The following is an 18,796-nucleotide window of genomic DNA, read 5'->3' on the forward strand; positions in this document are numbered from 1 at the left end:
AACTCCTGATAAAGTAAATGAAATAAAATGATCAAGTGCAGTAGTTAAATGACATGCTAGCTTGATAAGATTGTTTCGCAAAGTAGCACCCAAAGCATCATAAAACTGCAAAAACACTACAGTTATACTAAGCTTGCAGAATGATTTATACATTTTCTTCAAATGCATAATGTATACACAGTAACTGAACCAAGGTGAAACCATAGGGGCTCTCAGCAGCATAGTGAATTAATGCACCAATAACAATCTATTGAATAATTGCTTCATCTCTTGCTTAAGTCATGAGTATAATTGTATTCAAGACCTTCTATGCTACAGCATCTGCTTTAGAGGTCTGGGACACAATATACCTACCTCCTGAAACTCTCATTAAAGGCTAGTCACATCCTGTTACACAGATGAACCATTCTTACTTTTTAATATTCACTTCAACTCATTTCAGTTTGCTTTGTTCAAGGCTGCACCATCATTCTGGGATATGTTTAAGTTATTGGCATCATTCTTTCTGTACTATACAATGAAATTGTATGTATTTGGTAACAGAGTTCCTGGACTTGTACTTTCAATAGTTTCATCTCTGTCACAAGCAGATTTATTCCAAACCCCAAAGTTCAAATAATGCACTTTTTGTCTAACAACGGTACTATTATGAATAATAACTACTGTGCTGTGGTAGACAGAAGGAATCGAGTATCCTTCTGCATTAACATGCAAACACTTAGGATTCGAGCCTTCCTGTCCCTACCAGAATATCAAAGGGCTTTTCCCTAGAGAATGAAGCAAGAGCTGGTATAGCATCCATTTAGCCAGAGACCCTGACACCTTATTTACTTGGAAACTATTTGGTTCATTTTGCATTGATCTCCCTTCAAGATTAAGAAGAACTTGTCTCCCTTGGGTGAATATATCCTACCTTTGGCACAAATGCTTAAGGAGAGGCTCAGAACTGGAAGCAAGAGAGTGATGAATGCTGGTCAGGAATTGTGTGAAGAAGGATTGGCCAGACATTGCAAGAAGCCTTCCTCCCTGCATGCCAAGTGCTGTGTCTGGCCCTAGGGGGGAGTTTGGGAATTCAACTGTTAAAATTGAATGCATGAATGATGCAAGAAATCAGAAGTGGGAAGAAAAAAGTACTGCAAAATCAGAACAGATTTTAACTCTGCTACACTGTACTTTACTGATAACATTTGGTTACTGAGTGAATTTCATTGTCCCAGTCAGACTTACCCTGGTGCTTAAGTCTCAATCTCTTCTGTATGGCAGCTTTTGACTGCTTTACCTACCTCCTGTCGTGACCTAGCCCTCAGACCTGGCCAGAGCTCACCTTTCTCTGCACAGAGGCCTTCTAACTCATGGCCCTGCTTCTGTCTTCAAGGAGAGTGAAAAGCAGCTACTTCTGTTGCCTGCCCTGAGGCACTGTCAGGCAGCTGCCTCCTTAGCTGTGAACCTCCACTGTTCAAATTCTGGAAGAATTTCAGGCAGCTCAGGGGTTTGGACTATCTCAGACCTGCCAAATTAGTTAACGTACAATTAAATCACATAGAGCTGGGATGAGCAAAATCAGGCCAAGACTGCTCTCAAAGGAAGAAAAGGGGATAATACAGGGTGAATGGCAAGGAGGTGAGGGGTTATGGGACAGTAAGAAAACTATGGCAGACATGGAAGGAGAATTTGTGACTCAGCCCCTTTACACAGCTCTCACACATTCCCAACCCCATCTCTACAGCTGCAAATCTCACATCTCTCAGGATATAACCTAAAACCTTAATTCTATTGGCTAATGAATTTCTCCCAATCTAGACTTAGCTTCTATCATCACATGGATTTTTTTCTTACCCATGCCACCTCCCTAGCTATGAGATATTTTTCCCTTTATTATTTTTCCTTTTACAGTGTTGAGAAAGGCAACCAGGTTTAAAAGCCTTACAATACTAATGTTGTAGCAGTTTTCAAATGATATTCAAAGCAAAACAATCTCAGTGCGTGTGTGTGTTGAACCAGCATTTGGAAACGTTCAGCACCATTGTAATCATTTGTTTTCAGGGAATGAAGTTTATGCAGAACAATACAGACCCCATTCTTAGCACAAATTACCTTAGCTCTAGTTCCTGTTTGAGGATTTCTTTTACATTCAAGAATGAAACTACATCTAACTTTCTGCTGACCTGTTGAATAGAGTGGAGGCTCACACTTTCAGGATAGAGATATTGTTCTATTATTAAGAGTCCATCATGCAATACTAATGCATAAAGTGCTAGAATCATTAACCTCAAGTTGTTTTTCTTCTATAACAAAGCCACAAACATTAATTCATAGAAAATGCTGCAAGATGAAACAGATATGGTTTTATAAAAACCCAACAAAGCTTTGGGGGTGGGAGGGAGCAGTACTTCCTAAACTCTGTGGCAAAGGGCAGGAAGGTGGCTAGATACTTTTGCTAGTATCAAACTGAGAGTTACTGTAGAAGATGCTGTGATATGAATATGTACATAGAAAGGATCTACTCATTGCTCACCTTTTCTTCATTACCAGCACGACCCCCAGAAATATAATGACGAACAGCAAGATGCCTGCAATGACTCCAGCAATTTTAACAGTATGGTCAGTCTGCTTCTCAGGCTCTGGGTCTGGTTTTCGAGTGGCAGCCCCTATGGAATCAGTGAAAGGAAAAGAGGAGAGAGGGAAAGAATAAGGATGTTATTCTTTCAACGTTTAGACATTTAACCTACCAATGTCATTAGTCTTATCCAGGGCCAACAGATATCAATGCTTAATCTTTTTTTTAAAAATCCTGCTTTCATATGCATTGACAGGAATACAATTCTTCATATTGTTCCATGACATTTTGCAAGACCACAACACAGGTGGGATACCACTGCCAGCCCTGACACTTATAAGAGCCTCTTCACAGATGCACAAATTTTTATGTTTTTATTATCTTTGCTGGCTCCCTTTTCTTTCTGCCATTTAGAAACTTGCTAACAACACAATAACTATCCTAAGCCTTTATCCAAATTTGATTTGCTGGAACATTTTCCTCAATTATTTTTCATAAATGAAGCTGTAATTCCATAACATATTAGCTTAAACACCTGGAAAAGTGAGATAAGCTCATTTACCATGCATTTTACCCACAATTGTTTTTTACACAATAGACTTTTTTTTTTTGCCTTTGGAAATCTAAATCTAGGTCACATCTGGTAGGCAAAAAGACTCCTTCTAAGCAATTTATTCACAAAGTGGGAAGCAGCTGATGATCACACCACTGGCACCCACATTTAATATCTGTTTAAATGAGATAACCAGTGCCTTACAGCAGCTACTGTCTTAGCTCTTCCAGCTTCTCTATTTAAAAAAAATAACATCGTTTGTACTGTTTACTGTATAATGTGATGGAACGTCAAATCCATGTCTGATGAAATATCCATTTCCTCTACTAAATGAGTTCAGGATGAAAAATGTTAAGGAAGCAACATTCAATTCACTCAACTGATTTTATTTTTTTTATGGACTTCCATTTTTTTTTTAATCAAAACATGACAGCATTCATCATTTGAGGCACCATGGCATAAAGTGGACGCAGGGATTTATGGATCACTTTCCTGCTATAGCTTTTTTGGGAAGGGAGAAGGAAGAGTAAAGCCTAAGTGAAGTGTAATAATTTTAAGACCACATTCTTATCTCACTGTTTGGATTTCACAGAGGATTTTCAAAGCGCCAGTTATATTTTACTAGTTTATTCACTTCCTTTTTTTTGGAAAGAAAGCAAATTAGTGATCAATTTACATGCAGAGATATTTTCTGAAAAGTACAATGAAAACATTTCCAATGTTTCTTCTCAGTTGTAACCAGGTTATTCTAAGATGGTGAGTACTTTTGAGTGCCCACAGTTGCACTTTTGGCCTACATCTTCAAAACTCCTTACCAGGAGGAATGCCAGGAAAACCTGGCAATTCGTATTGCTGTCAGAAAAGGTGATAACCTTTAATCAAAATATATCTGGAGCTAACTGCAGAACCAGGTTCTTTGGAAAATTCTGGCCATGGTCCTTTGTGTGAGTGCTAAGTCAGAGAAGATGATCTGCTCTCTGTCTCTGCTCAGTTCCACCAGAATATTAGTTCAATAGCAATACACTGCTATACACAATACAATTCCAAATTAGTAAAATTCTTACTTTGTATGAGTAAAGGTAACAGAATCTGGCTCTGTATTTTGTTCAATGCAGATGCATAAAATTCTTTTATGAACAGTTCTATTTTTATTTTCCTTGTGTCATATATAAATAATTTTGTTAAACCCTATATTGCTGTAGTCTGCACAAGACTAAAAAGTGTAGCAGATATTTAGAAGACATCTAGAGTATCTTCATGCAAAAGGCAGCTGTTGTGTTGAAATTGGCAAACAGGAATACGTGAATCAACATGATAAGGACTCTCTTAAATCTAAAACCCAAGTAAGACAGAACACAAAGTCAACAACGAGCAATATCTTTTCAGATGTCATTTCTAAGACCGGTTCCTTCCAAAGTCTAATCTTCATTAGCTCCTTCAGGCTACTTCATCCTACTGGAATACTCATTGATAATGCCTTCTTAAAATAAAATTCTGCCTTGTGGTTTCATTCCTTTCGTTAAGGCTTCCAGTGATAGTTTTGGGATCATGAATGCTAGACGTTAAAAGTGAAGGCAGCCTTGCCACATTTTCACATAGAACTCTCAACTATGCAGTGTGTTTTATCTCAGTGTCATGACTCTCTTTGACAGCACAGGGTCCTCACTTCAGTGCAAGTAGCTAGACTTACGCTATGCAGAGGAGATAGTATCAAAATTGTATTCAGAGCACACACATTTTCTGCATATCATGGAGTGCAACTTTCATAATATGCCTTCAATGTCACAAAGCTCTTGGGAGGCATGGACAAGCTGGGGAATCCACCACTATTGCAAATTCTTCAAAGAACGCCTACACGAGAAGAGATACACTGAAACTCCCATATTGCATCATCTATTGATTATCCAATTGAGGGATCATCTTGAATTGTCTAAGAAAAGTGCACGTAATGCCACCCTGAGTTGAAAATAGAATAAAGCTTCCCACTGTGATGGACTCAGCCTGACTCATAATAGAGACTGTCTTAAACTGGAAATGTAATGCTTGACATGCCTTTTAAAACCTCTTATCATTAATTATTATAAAAAACCAAATATTGGCATTATCTCAATTCTCCCTTAGTTCCACTTAGCACCTCGTTCATTCCCTGACAGAATGCTGTTTCTTTCTTGGTGTCAGTGGGTTCTAAAATCCACTTGGGTAAATGAACCAAATGTGCCACCTTTCACCCTTCTTGAGCATCCCCTGAGTCTTTCAGTATTAGAAATTCTCAACCAACTTTCTTCATTTTATTTAATACTGTTTATTCCTTTAACATATTTCAGTTTTTCTACAACAGGATTTTTAAAAATTGTTGTGTTCTACCCCATTCTTTATCCTCCTCAGCATTCTGTTTGGTTTTATTTTGACATCAGAGGGACACTGAACAGGTCACTGGTGCATTGTTTATAGTGAAACCTACACCCCTTCCTTCAGTGCCGTGGTTCAATTTTGAATGCTTTACGAGTTAAAAGTCATTCAAATTTAGCTACGATGAACACTACATAGCATTTATCAAGACTGAAATCGAAGTTGGTACTGCCTCCTTATTCAGTTTCCTTTTGTCCTGCTGAAATTCTTCACAGTCCTGTGTGAATTCTGCTAATTCACATAACCTGGCATCATACTCAAGAGCTGCTGCCTCAATGCTGACTCTTCCATGTATTTAACAGACATACTGCACAGCACATAGTATTAAACCCTTAAGTGAACTAGCTCTGATAAAAGCTGGCAGTTTACTTCTCTCTGGTTTCTGATGGGTAGATTTTGATCCAGAGTAATATTTGTCTCTCACCTCATATTTACTTCTTAACTGACTTTTAACCTATATCCACATAGGCAATTGCACTGGAACCATGGAGAGAAAGGTGAACTGTGTGTAAGGGGATTGAAGCAGCTAGGGGCAGTAGTTCTGAACTACTAGTTATTTTACCACTTGAGAAACTGCAATGTCAATTTGTGGTTTTAGTTTTGTTTACATGTTTTCAAGAGAGTTTTGGAGAATTACTATTGCAAGTCTAAAAAAATGATGCTGAGGTTTCTCTTTTACTCTGCTGTACTGACACATACTAAAAAAGTTGAGTGAAACGTAATCTTTCTTTGCAGAAATAGTGTTAACTATACACTATTGTATCATATTATAGTCCTGGCATTTTGCTCTATTTATTATTATTATTTCAACCAGTTTGTCTGATACAGTAATTTTTAATTTCCTTGATCACCCTAGAGCCTTTAAAAATACATAGCTACGAGACTAGTGGAGTTCTGTATCTCCAGTAAAATAGCTGTTTTCAGTGACAGATATTGTTGCCAACAGTTGAGGTAAGCCCACTGCATTTTCCTGACAACACTGGGCCTAATGACTTATTTGGGGTTGTTTGTTCATTTTACTTTCAAGCTTTTTCTTCTACCCTTGCACACAGAAGCCTGACTGTAAACCTTGCACAATAACCTCACTTCTGTTTTCTTACTGAGACTGTTTGGGCTAGTGGAGTTAGAAGAATCAAGGCCAAACTGACATATATACTGTGGTCCACCTCTAGAAAGGCAATAGGTCATTAAAGTGCGGAATGCAGGACAGCTCAGGGGAGATGCCTAGAAAATGAAAGGACAAGGAAATGTTTCCTGTCAGTTTAAAAAGGATTAAGGTGCTGACTTTGAAAAGTCCTTACTTGATGAGAACAAACTACAGTGCTTCCTGCCAGAAGTGAAAAACATAGATACACTTATAGATAAACCCCAAGGTGCCTCAAAACCCTGCAAAGTATTTCCACAGGCTTCCTGGATTGAATAAAGTGGAAGACAGCAACATTGTTTGGTTCCATACCCTTAGTTATTTACTTTTTTAATTAATCTCAGCAATTCCAGTTTCCCTTTTATTTATTTATTGCCCATTATTTGTGGCTTTCCCTACAGCAGCATTTAAAATGTGAATATCTTTTTTTCCTTCACTTAGAAAAAATGGCATTCAGCTGGCCTGATTTATGACTTTCCCTCATGGGTCCTATTTTGTTCAGTACTTTGCAAGACCCAGTGATAATATTTTTAAGTAGTATCCATGAAACACCTGAAGATTTTATTTCACTTATTTTTGACTCTCAGAGCTATTCCATTAACTTTTTCTTAATACTGGAATCTCCTTTTCTGAAGTTTAGTGATTACTCACCCACTTCTTGGCATCTTACCTCCTCTTCAAATTGTGTTATATTCTAGTTGCTAATATTTAGTGTCTGCCATACTGTGAATTCTTAAATTACTTCATGCAGTGAAATTTCTATTTCTGTACCATGGGTTAGAAGATTTCTCTGAAGAATTTCTAGTTCTCATCAGAGATATACAGGTCTGGTACTAGTATTATAGGAATAATTTATGCTTTCTGGAAAATGGTTCTGCCACCTCCTTGAGTGGAATATTTCCCCTTTCCTTTCTCACTCAGAAGGCACAAGTGCCGTGTTATAGATCAACCCCAAAACTTCATAAACAATAATCTCCTGTAGGCAGTTTATGGATAGAAAAGTTTGAGCAGAACTATTCTGTATTAAAATGGAAGCTAAGACCATTCGCTGAATTAACTACCAAGCAAAATATCATTCTTTCAACTTACATGAAAGTGTTATCTTGTTTTTCAAAATCAATGAAAATGTTCTTCAGTAAAAGAAATGGACCTCTACTAAATTGAACAAAAACTCTCTCTCCTTCTCTCTTTGTCTCTCTTTGTAAATGAACAAAGTTTGGCCTTGCTTTTCAATGTTTCTTAGTACCTTTTAAAAAAAAGTAGTTAGAAATGACTGACCATTGTACAGAAAACAACTACCAATAAAATAATCCTGGCTCAATAGTCTAGGAGCTCCTAGTTACACTTCCAAAGAAAGGAATAAGATTAAAGCTGTAAGTACTAAACTAGCTATAGGTTGTTTTGTCTAAAGTGCTTTTTAAAAAATCCAGACATTTCTTCTCCTATTTGAGTCAACAAATAATCCCTTCCTTTAATTAACTAGACTGGTCTCATTTTATTTCTCCCACTCAAGGCTGACCATAGTTGCTGCCTTTTTTACTTCCTTTCTGCAGCATTAAGCTCTCAAAAGGGACTTTCTTGATAAGTCACTTTCAAGCCTTTCCAACTGTATTTCATTCACAGGTGTTCCAATGATTGATGTAATGGCTAACTTTACAAGGGTTTAAAGTAATAACACAGTTAGACCAGATCATCCTAGCTTCCAATCAAACTTGAGACTAACTTGTTGTGTTAGTAACTAGCCCATGATTTTTTATCCAGGCAGTGTGCTTCAACTATCACATCTCAGCACCTACTTTTAACTTATTTCACAGAGTCAAGAAAATGAAACATTATACCCCTGTGTGACAGTTGCACTGTGATTAGGTGGCAGAAATCATGCAAAATAATACAAGGCAGAATGGAGGCAGAAGTGTGATACTTCTTTAGAACACCCATAACTAGGATCCTATTGTCCCTGCCACAAAGTAAGGAGACTGAAAAGATCATAGAACTTGGCTTTAAAGACTCTGCTCACTCCCTCCAAGGACAACACAAATTACAAAGGCTACTATCATTATTACTCTCTATTATTTGTATGATAGTAGGATCTAGAAGCTCTAAAGCAGATTGGGAGCCCCACTGTGCTAAGAACAGTGCAAGCACACAGTTAAGCAATCGTTGCCACTAAAAGCATATGATCTAGCTGAGCTAGGCTGTAATAGGCAGATATAGCAATCGCAGGTGGGAGGGGGAGGCAAATACCCCTAAGAAATGCATTTACAATACACAAAAAAATGAATACTTCTATCCTTCCTGCTCTTTTAGCTAGCTGGTATCACTCAGCATTTTCAGTTAGTAACACAGTAGAAAGAGATCTTCAAGAGCAACTTGAAGGCAGAGTAATGTTTTTATGGATGACGTTGGTTAGGGTGTTCCAAGGAAGAAAATAACATTAAGGTTCATAAACATAAAGGTAGGAAATGCAGAGGTGCCAAAAGTAAAGGGTTGGGATAAAATGCAGTATGACAAAATAAAGAAGTACACGAATATGTGTTACTGGTATGAAAAGAGGTGCTCTACAAAGGTAGGTCCTTATAAATGTCAAATGGTCAACAGGAATTCCAATCCTGTATCACAGACTGCAAAATACACCTGAATGGGGCCTCAGTGCAAAATGTCCAGTATTCTCCAGAAGTTTCTAACCCCATCTCCCCCATGACTGCAGAAAACTGTATCCTCATTTTTAAGTCTGTAGGAGCATTACTGGTGTTATGAAAAGACAAGCCAGTCCAACATGCTTTTTATTTGAGGTTTCAAGTTGATTCCAGATGCCACGGTTTGTGAGTGTCTCCGAGAAGACCAAAACACATACAGATTTGTAGATGAAATGAATTACCACCCTGGCTAGTCTGTTTATACTGTAAGTGACTGGCATTCAGTTCTCATCTGCTAGCCAGCATGTATTCTGCTAACAAAGTCTTTGTTTTATTACTCCTGCTAGAACTCCAGCTAAGGGAGAAAGTTCTCCCTCCCCTTCCTCATTGTTAGCTTTCAAATCAGTGTTCCTAGTTCTCCTTCAAAACTGCACTGCTTTTTTGTCCATATGGTAGAAGTTACGAGGTGTTGTTGGGCAGGGTATAATTTGTGACAGAAGGTGGTTTTTATCAGTATTTGTTTCAGTTTTCTCGCTCTACTCCATGCCTTGAATATATTAGTTTTGTAAATGCCTCAGGGTAAGGTCTGCTTTACTTCTCTTTTTACAGTATTTTCCCCTTTCTGTTCCTGGCTTCTTTTGGAAATGCTCACATATAAACTGCTTTTTCCATGGGGCAGAGATCGTTTTCTTCCTGTTTTTCTGAGCACAGGAGCCATTTAAGTGTTGAAATTGATGTATCCTGATTTTCCCTCCTATGCTCACTAAATCTATTTTTTTTAATGTCTGGGAAAGAGGGCACACATATCTTAGCAGGAGAGTATCTTTTCTGTAATTTATGATCATCAGTACAATACATATTGCTGTGTACAGATCTTCCTTTCCTAAAAAAAGATTTCTGCACTTCCATAAGAAAACCATGCTGATTTGGTACATTGTTTATTTGGTGTTTTTTAAAGGCAGGAAAAAAGAGCCTTGTTAATAGATCTATGCTAAGAAGGGACTATCGAAATAAGACTCCACTGTGTAACAATAATTATGAATTATTAATTTTGTTTGTGATATTCTTTACGAAAATGTAAATATAAGTGACAAAGAACTGCATGAAAAGAAATGCAAAGGACTACTTCACTGATGAATATGACTCATTTAACTGACTATCAAATGAACTGTATCTCTCACTGGTGGATGATTCATGTTGGTGCATGAGAGCAAAAAGACTTTTTTTGTTAAACATCTGTGTTTCTGGTTGTCAGGAATAATAACATTTTCTACAAAACATGCCTAAAACAAATAAAGTTTCCAGTTTGACACATATCTTTTGGTCTCATCACAATCTATTTTGTAACAGGATTTTAATCCAGGCTCTTTAGACTGGATTTTTCTGGAGAATGTTTTTTCAAAAAAGGACTTACAAGAAAACAAGCAAGCAAGCCTTGGTGAACAGCTCATTTGCTCCTTTGCAACAAAACCACCAACATTTCTGCTAGCTCTTTTTTCCCCTGTTCTCTCAATCAAGGAAATTTAAATAATTAAAATTCATAAAAATTTTCCTCTCCAGTGGGCACCCAAGCAGTTGGAAGTCCTCACTCATACTGGAAGAAAGACAGTGTAAGTCTTTGCACCTTAACAGCACTGAAATCATTAAGGGATGTTTAAAGCATACTTAACAGCTACACCACAACCAGAAATTAACAAGTCCAGAGTATACAGACATGGTGTATCTCCTTCTAGGAAATAAATAATTTCCTAAGGAAAAAAGTATGAAGTCTTTAGAACCTTAAGCCTTCTGATGGCCCTAAAGGGTATCCCCACATACTTTAGCATATTTTATGAAGAAAAAAGTCTGGTTACATATTTATAAGTTCTGTGTGACCAAAGAAGCAGACACAATAGTGCACATCACTGACGTCTATGTCAACAAAGGAAAAGGTCATGGCAGCTCTTTGAAAGACAGACCCCACCCCTGAAATAAAAGATAAAATCCTCCTGACTACTATGGAAAGGAGAAACTGGTCTTCTTGACCAAACTGCTCTCTGACTACTCAAACACAACAAAGGTCAGTATGACTTCATGAGATGGAAATTTCTGATCAAGAAGGTTGACTGAGGAGCAATAAGAACATATTTGCATCAAATTAGCTGTATACAAGTAGGTCTCATACTGAATAAGGATGAGGAGGTCTGAGAAAGAAGCACCAATAAGGACTGGAACTGCAGGTGTCTCAGTACTTTGAAATGTAGGGCTGATGCTGTGTTAAGGAAGTCCCACTTGCAGCCACTAGAAGTGCAACAGCATCTTATAAATCTGACTTCTGTGAACAAGTCCTAGAGATATAATGTACAACAAGGGAAGCTTTTAGCACTAAAACATTTGATTTTATGGCTCTCTACATAACCTCAAGCCAACAGTACTCAGGATAGAAGAGTGATTCTCTCAAATTAGCTCTAAGGAAATGAAAGCAGTCAGTCCAAATTGATCCTGTCCATACATAATGCATTTTCTAAGCAAGTCAGCATCACTTTTTAGCCACTCTTATAGAAGTAGCGGATAATTTATCATCACCCTCACCAAGGACATTTGAATTATACCTATTGCTGAGGGAGACCTCTGGTTGACTCTCATGCTTTCAACACCAGATCAGCTCCTGAAACTATACTGAAAAGCATCAAGAAATATCAGACATACCTGAAAGTTTATTTCATCTATCTTCTACAAACGGGAAAGGTATGGATTTGAAGCCTGAAGAGGACTCTACCCTCTCTAGGGGAAGTAAAATGTGGTTTTGCTAGTACTCAGTTGGCCTCCACCAGGCAGGGAAGATCAGAGTAACATTTCTGGAACTGACCTACTCAGGGTGAAACAGCTACAGAATGAGATGTTCTTGGCATGGACAAACACAACTGTTTTATTTTCCATCCATGAATGCAATCCAGCGTGGGAACCAAGTACTCTGAAGCTATGGGTAAGAAGTAGTACAATAAGGTACTGTCTTCTGATCTTGCTGCCGCTGAGGACTTAACTACAGGAACACTAATGAACAGTTCCAAAAGGAAAGTGAAGACCTGGTTATTTTCCCATTAGGAGGAAGGGGGCAGGAGGGAGCCGAACAACAGGAAACCCACTAGTAGGCCTGCACATCCATGTGTATTTTGGCCTATGCTGCCACTGGCTCATAGATGAGGCTGACATTCCTGGGGACTTCCACTATCAGCCTCTCTCCACTGTTATGAAGGTTTCTTCAGAAATCCTTCAAAAACAATCACACTCTCAATTTCCTTATCATTACTCACTACCTACCTGTTTTCTTGGAGGAAAGCATAACATAACTCATTCTACTCAAAGATAAGTGGAATTATACATGCAATGATGCATGGGGAAAGGTAAAAATATATTTGTCATAAATTTATAGAAAGCAGGAAAAAAGACATAACACTTTTTTTTTTTTAAAAGCATTTCCAGAGTCAGCACTGTTTTAGGGCAGGAAGGTTGGCTAGACAAACTGGAAAGGAGAATCAGCAGAGAAAGGAAAAATAATTCCACAGAATTCTAAATCTGTCCTTCTGCCAATACAGTGTAGCAATTCTTTTGTTCACATTTCAGAAGTATTTACAGTATTGCCAACAAAAACCTGTTCAAACTGAAGCAATGTTAGATGAACCAAGAATTTAGTACAGGGACAAGAATAGGCTAGGCCTCCTCTGAACGGTTATCACTGGTTTACATTTCATTTTTATATCTTTCCTGTAGGTTTTAGGGGTTACAGAAAAATCCCCATCTGTCCTATTTGATTAAGAATGCCTTAAATAGCCATTTTTCTTGTCAGTTCTTTTCATATCATTTTTAATTATCGACACATTTACTCATAACCAGAAGCTGTCTAATTCAATGACAGCATACCAAAAAGTGCAAAATATAACCATTTTTCTTCAAAAAGGTTTCATGAAGACTTTGTTTGCTTCTGACTAATGACAATTGAACATTTTTCTCGTTTCCCTTTGTGTTTCTGATGTGAACTCAAAAGATGAAGCAGAACGTGAAACTACTGTATTTGCCTTCTTGTCAGCTTGAACCCATGCAATACAGCAACTTCTGCTCACTTTTATGCGAAACTGTGACTGAGAGTTCTCTATTTACACAAAAACTTTTTAGTCGTCAGCAGTAACAGAAAATCAGATGAAGAGAAGGAAATGTCCTCTTTGCTGTACTACTCTATTTAACTGTTACATATTTTAATGTTCACCTACACGTTAACACAGAGGTAATGCACGCAATATTACATTACAACTTTGTTAAACTCTCCAGTGATACAAACATCAGACTTGCAGTTCCTAAGAACTACAGGTTATTTTACCCACAACTGGTCCCACATTTTCTTTCAAATTAAAATTTGAATTGCTTAGCATTTTATGAATACAGTCAATAACTACAGATGGGAAACATTGAAATTCACAGGTTTTTTTAGTTACTAATTATATCTCTGAGTTTCTCTCTCTTCCCTTGTCTCTCCTTAATTTTTCATTGTGGTACATGCAAAACATGTTCTGCTTTGAATGTAAAAATCACAGGCTTTTTTTTCATACAGAAATGAAATAACGCACAATATGACATACAACCAAACTCTAAAAATTACCTACTGGTATTTTTGCTTTGTTTTATACTTTCTGCTTCTCTGTAGATTGCTGATGTTGAAGTATTTTGGTTTAGATGTGATACTGACCGGTACTACACAGATGGCAGATTCCTTCAGTTTGTTAAGAATTTATCCTGGTCATTTCATTCATACTGTTATTTTCATAACTGGGTTTTATGTTTCCATTCTCTGTAATAAAATTAAGGAAAGTGCCCACCCCCCAGTCCAACCTCGAACAGCCTCACAGATATCCTCATATTACCATTACACATTACTGAGCAAAAAGATTATTTTTTAAGCTAGGATGAACTGAACAGACTCATCTTTAGTGGCTTAAGTTAAATTTTGTTTCACCCTCTTAATGAAAGAGATATTTGACACGACACTTGGAATCATATTCTTCTTTCTGCTATGGACTGGAATACTCGAATTTCCAAATCATTTGTGTACTTGAGGGATGTAACATAGCTCCTGCAATGACTATTAACTCTGTGGCAACCAACTTTTAAACTCCTCTGAATAGAAGACAAACAGTTTCTACAGTGCAAAACATACCTAATTAGGCTACTTGTCCTTCCTAAAGGGTAGGGAAAGATTGATATTTACTTCTAGGTCATGGGATCTTCTCCAGCTGTTCCTGTCCGTGGTCTGTACCACCACTGGCTCTGGTGATACAGTGTCAGGGTAGCTGATGAACCCGTACCTCCTTGGCTAACCATAAGCATCAAGTTGCTAAGGGCTCACTGCCTCCAACCCAACCTGTTCAGAGTAAGAGCAGCTGAATGGAAGGAGGTCATGAAGCCCTGATTGGAGCCTCTGTTTTTTTCTGTAATGACTTGAACACATTCAAAACTAAGGCTGCTAATTCATTTTCAGAAAACCTTGTAGGAATTCTTATTATTGTAAAACATAAACCAGAGTACTTAATATCTCTAAAAGAATCACATTGGTAACTGACTTCTAATCAGCTCAGGTTCTCTACTGTCTACAGCTGGAAAGGACTTGTATTTATATTATGGGTTATTTCAGCTTTTGTGAATTGTTATCAGCATTATTTTCAGGCCATCTTTGTCTAATTGTTTAAGCTCTTCTTCAGGTGCTCTGTGGAAAATGTACTTATGTTTCAAATCCTCGATGCTTTGGCTGAACTGTCTTAAAAACAGAAAACCTGACATTTGACTCTGTAATGTACTCGGAAAAAAAAAGGAGAAAAGGAAACAGTAGCTCCCATGGCACTCCTGTATCCTCTTAACATTTTCTTGTAACTATACTGTTTTATAGATGAAACTGTCACTGCAAAAATGACAAATATAACACATAAAAGAACAAAAATGGGCAATAAATCACAAGTGACACTCCAGCCCATTGAAATGCATTCAGCCAGTGCTGTAGGAAGTAGGAAGATTTCCTCTTGCTTTGCATTCTGCCCAGCTGAGCAAGACAACCAGAATCCTAAAACAATCAGTACAACAATCGCTGGGGCCATCATGTAAAAACAGGTTTAGAATTTCACTTTTTGAGAATCAGATCCATTCTCACTCTGCTTTCCCTGTCACTTGGCCTTGCAACAGCATTGTAATATGGCTTTGACATTACACCACATAGGTGCTTGCTCTCCCCTGGATGACAATCCACAACTCCCACTGATATCAGTGCTGTTCAGAAGTATCAAGAGAAGAATAAACTCCTAAAATGGTGTATTCAACCTGCAGACAGACGTATCTGCACATATCTTTGTTATTACAGACAGCACTGTAGTCTCAACTAGGAAATCATGGGTTGTCCATTACCCAAAATAGCACTTCAAGTTTCAGCATGTCAGAATAAATCTCAATCAATGTTACACAGTTCAGGAAGGAGAAAAATGAATGTGAATGTCTATCTAGCCTGTGTTGCTATACCTCAAATGCATTGTACAGGACAATAAAGGAAAACACTCCTCAAATTCATGCTGTTGGTTTTTGTGTTAACAAACAGTGTTTTCAGTAATGCAGTATAAATCTGGTGAAAATGCCTTGACAGAAAAGAATTCAATGAGGTTGTGATTTAATCAATCAATGATTTTAGTTGATTTTTTTCACTTTTACAGTGTAATTGCTGAGAACAGAATCTGACTCAGACTACAGCAATAAATCATGCTATGTATTGAATACACATCTGAAGAAATCTGTGTATTTTATTATGCTAGTAACTTCATAAGGGAGAAGAAACCAACTGGGATTATTTTATGACTGCTTTTAACTTGGTTCTAAAATATGCTGCTCATCTAGACCTTAAGGTATGAGGGTAAAAATCATTTAGGCTGTAAGATTGCCAGTATCTTTTTAAAATTTTTTTTCTCAATTCTTAAGTATCAGTTATTCTACAAAACTTCTGATATATCCTGTTGTATCTGATTTGTACCACGAATTTTATCTATGAAGAGTGTACAATACAGAACTCTTCCTTCCAGCTGCATGTGTAATTAACAATGGGTAGTAAAAAGGGCGTTCTATGGAAATCAGTCGTAATAACATCCAGTAAAGTGGTGGCTGCTTCACTAAATCACAAATGGAAATAATTTAATTTAAATGTAAGTAGCTCAGACATATTCCAACAATTAAGAAAATGCCTGAAAGAATGAACACCCTAATCATAATTCCAAGCATGCTATTTTATCAGAACACAGACAGAACAAAATAGATGAGGGCCAAGTGAATACCAAGTATGGCCAATTTAAACCTATTACATAAAGTGTCTCTTACAAAATAGTGAAGCAAACTGCAAATACTTTCAGGCTTTCTTGAAAAGCATGGATTTGTAATTTAACGTTAGAGCCAAGACCATACAGTCACATGCATATGCATTTTTTTAACCTTCTGCATGATTTCAACTGTACTGTTAAATCATATATGTTTATGAAAACATGAAGACCATATCATGAGACTATTATGCTTCACATATACATAGTCTTTTCTCCTGGCTGACAGATGTTAAGATATTCTCCCTGTCTGTTGGAGGATAAGGTCAATTGAGTGGATTTCAAGTTAGTTACTTTTTGTAACATAAAAACTGAAAGGTAAACACTATCCCCCAAATCTGAATATCTTATTTGCTAAGTTATTGAATCAGTGATAATAATGTATTCACTAATATTAATGACATTAATTTGCCTATTTTGGCTTGTAAGAATCAAAATCACACAGTTGCCTTTACAGCATCTTATATTTTACTATAACTTAAGGACAACTACATTGTAGGTATTTTAAGTGCAACTGCAAGGAAAAGTTCCCTTTGCTACAGGCTGCAAAGGAATGCTGAACCAAGGAGTGGCTGTCAAGATATTTAGGGCAACTAGTAGGTAATCCTATAAATGGAAGTAATCTTATTTTTATATGAAAAGAAAGGAGAAAGGAAGCACAAAGAAAAACTAATAATGCATTGTTTACAAACTGCACCAGTAAGGGCCAGGATGAGATGATGACAAGAGGGGAGGAAGTGAGTGCAAGTAGAGCTGGCTTGAAAGCTGAGCTGTATTATCATGATCCTTCTGAAGAGGAAGACCTTTCAAAATTGGTAACAATATTCAGGAACGCAGCCAAAATTTTAAATTTTCATTATGCAAGAAGCATCAACTTCCCACCTGAAAAAAAGAAAATCTAAACCCTGATCTCCCCACTGCCAGTTATGAATCTCCTCAAATGATAAAAGACAGAAGTAATTTATTGATCTCAAATGTAATTACTTTGGTGCTGAGCAAAGTAGTGAGGAAAAGGCACTGAATAGAAAATGCTAAGTAACATTATTTAACAGTTACAGCTGTAGGGCTTGTGGTAACTACAGTAAGCAACGGTCCTATGATTTCCACATAAAGAAGACCTTTTACATGTAGATCCTTTCCACAGTCTGGGAATTTGTAGGAAAATGTGCATCATTCCCTGCTTCCTCATGTCCACTCCAGCTCCTGTAAATCTCCTTTAAGAAAATCACTGGGTTCCTCATGGATACTACAGATACTATTATTGCTGTACTGCCCCGAAGTTGAAAAGCCTGCCTAAGGGACACAGTATGTCTCTGTAGAAAAACATGAATCACAGAATCATCTAGATTGGAAAACACCTTGAAGATCATCTAGTCCAACCATTAACCTAACACTGACCGTTCTCAACTACACCATATCCCTTAGTGCTATGTCAACCCGACTCTTAAACACCTCCAGGGATGCGGACTCCACCACCTCCCTGGGCAGCCCATTCCAACGCCTAACAACCCGTTCTGTAAAGAAATGCTTCCTAATATCCAGTCTAAACCTTCCCTGGTGCAACTTGAGGCCATTACCTCTTGTCCTATTGCTTATTACTTGGTTAAAGAGACTCATCCCCAGCTCTCTGCAACCTCCTTTCAGGTAGCTGTAGAGGGCGATGAGGTCTCCCCTCAGCCTCCTCTTCTCCAGACTAAACAACCCCAGTTCCCTCAGCTGCTCCTCGTACGACATGTGCTCCAGACCCTTCACCAGCTTCGTTGCCCTTCTCTGGACACGCTCGAGTAATTCAATGTCCTTTTTGTAGTGAGGGGCTCAAAACTGAACACAGGAATCGAGGTGCGGCCTCACCAGTGCCAAGTACAGGGGCAAGATCACTCCCCTGTCCCTGCTGGCCACGCTATTTCTGATACAAGCCAGGATGCCATTGGATTTCTTGGCCACCTGGGCACACTGCTGGCTCATGTTCAGCCGGCTGTCAGTCAACACCCCCAGGTCCCTCTCTGACTGGCAGCTCTCCAGCCACTCCTCCCCAAGCCTGTAGCGCTGCTGGGGGTTGTTGTGGCCCAAGTGCAGCACCCGGCATTTGGCCTTATTGAAACTCACACAGTTGGCCTTAGCCCA

At 38.0% G+C, this 18,796-nt stretch overlaps 1 protein-coding gene across 6 annotated transcripts in view; it reads right to left on the reverse strand.

Moving 5' to 3' along the window:
* The window catches only part of PTPRM (protein tyrosine phosphatase receptor type M), a 506,311-nt gene that overhangs the window by 169,758 nt on the left and 317,757 nt on the right, over window positions 1-18,796 (reverse strand). For all 6 annotated transcript variants that reach the window (XM_074878569.1, XM_074878552.1, XM_074878543.1 and 3 more), the window contains one exon: window positions 2,516-2,648. In XM_074878569.1, coding sequence (XP_074734670.1) covers window positions 2,516-2,648 — 133 coding nt within the window. The remainder of the gene's footprint in view (window positions 1-2,515; window positions 2,649-18,796) is intronic.

The sequence above is a fragment of the Strix uralensis genome, chromosome 1, assembly GCF_047716275.1.
Source record: "Strix uralensis isolate ZFMK-TIS-50842 chromosome 1, bStrUra1, whole genome shotgun sequence".
NCBI lineage: Eukaryota > Metazoa > Chordata > Aves > Strigiformes > Strigidae > Strix > Strix uralensis.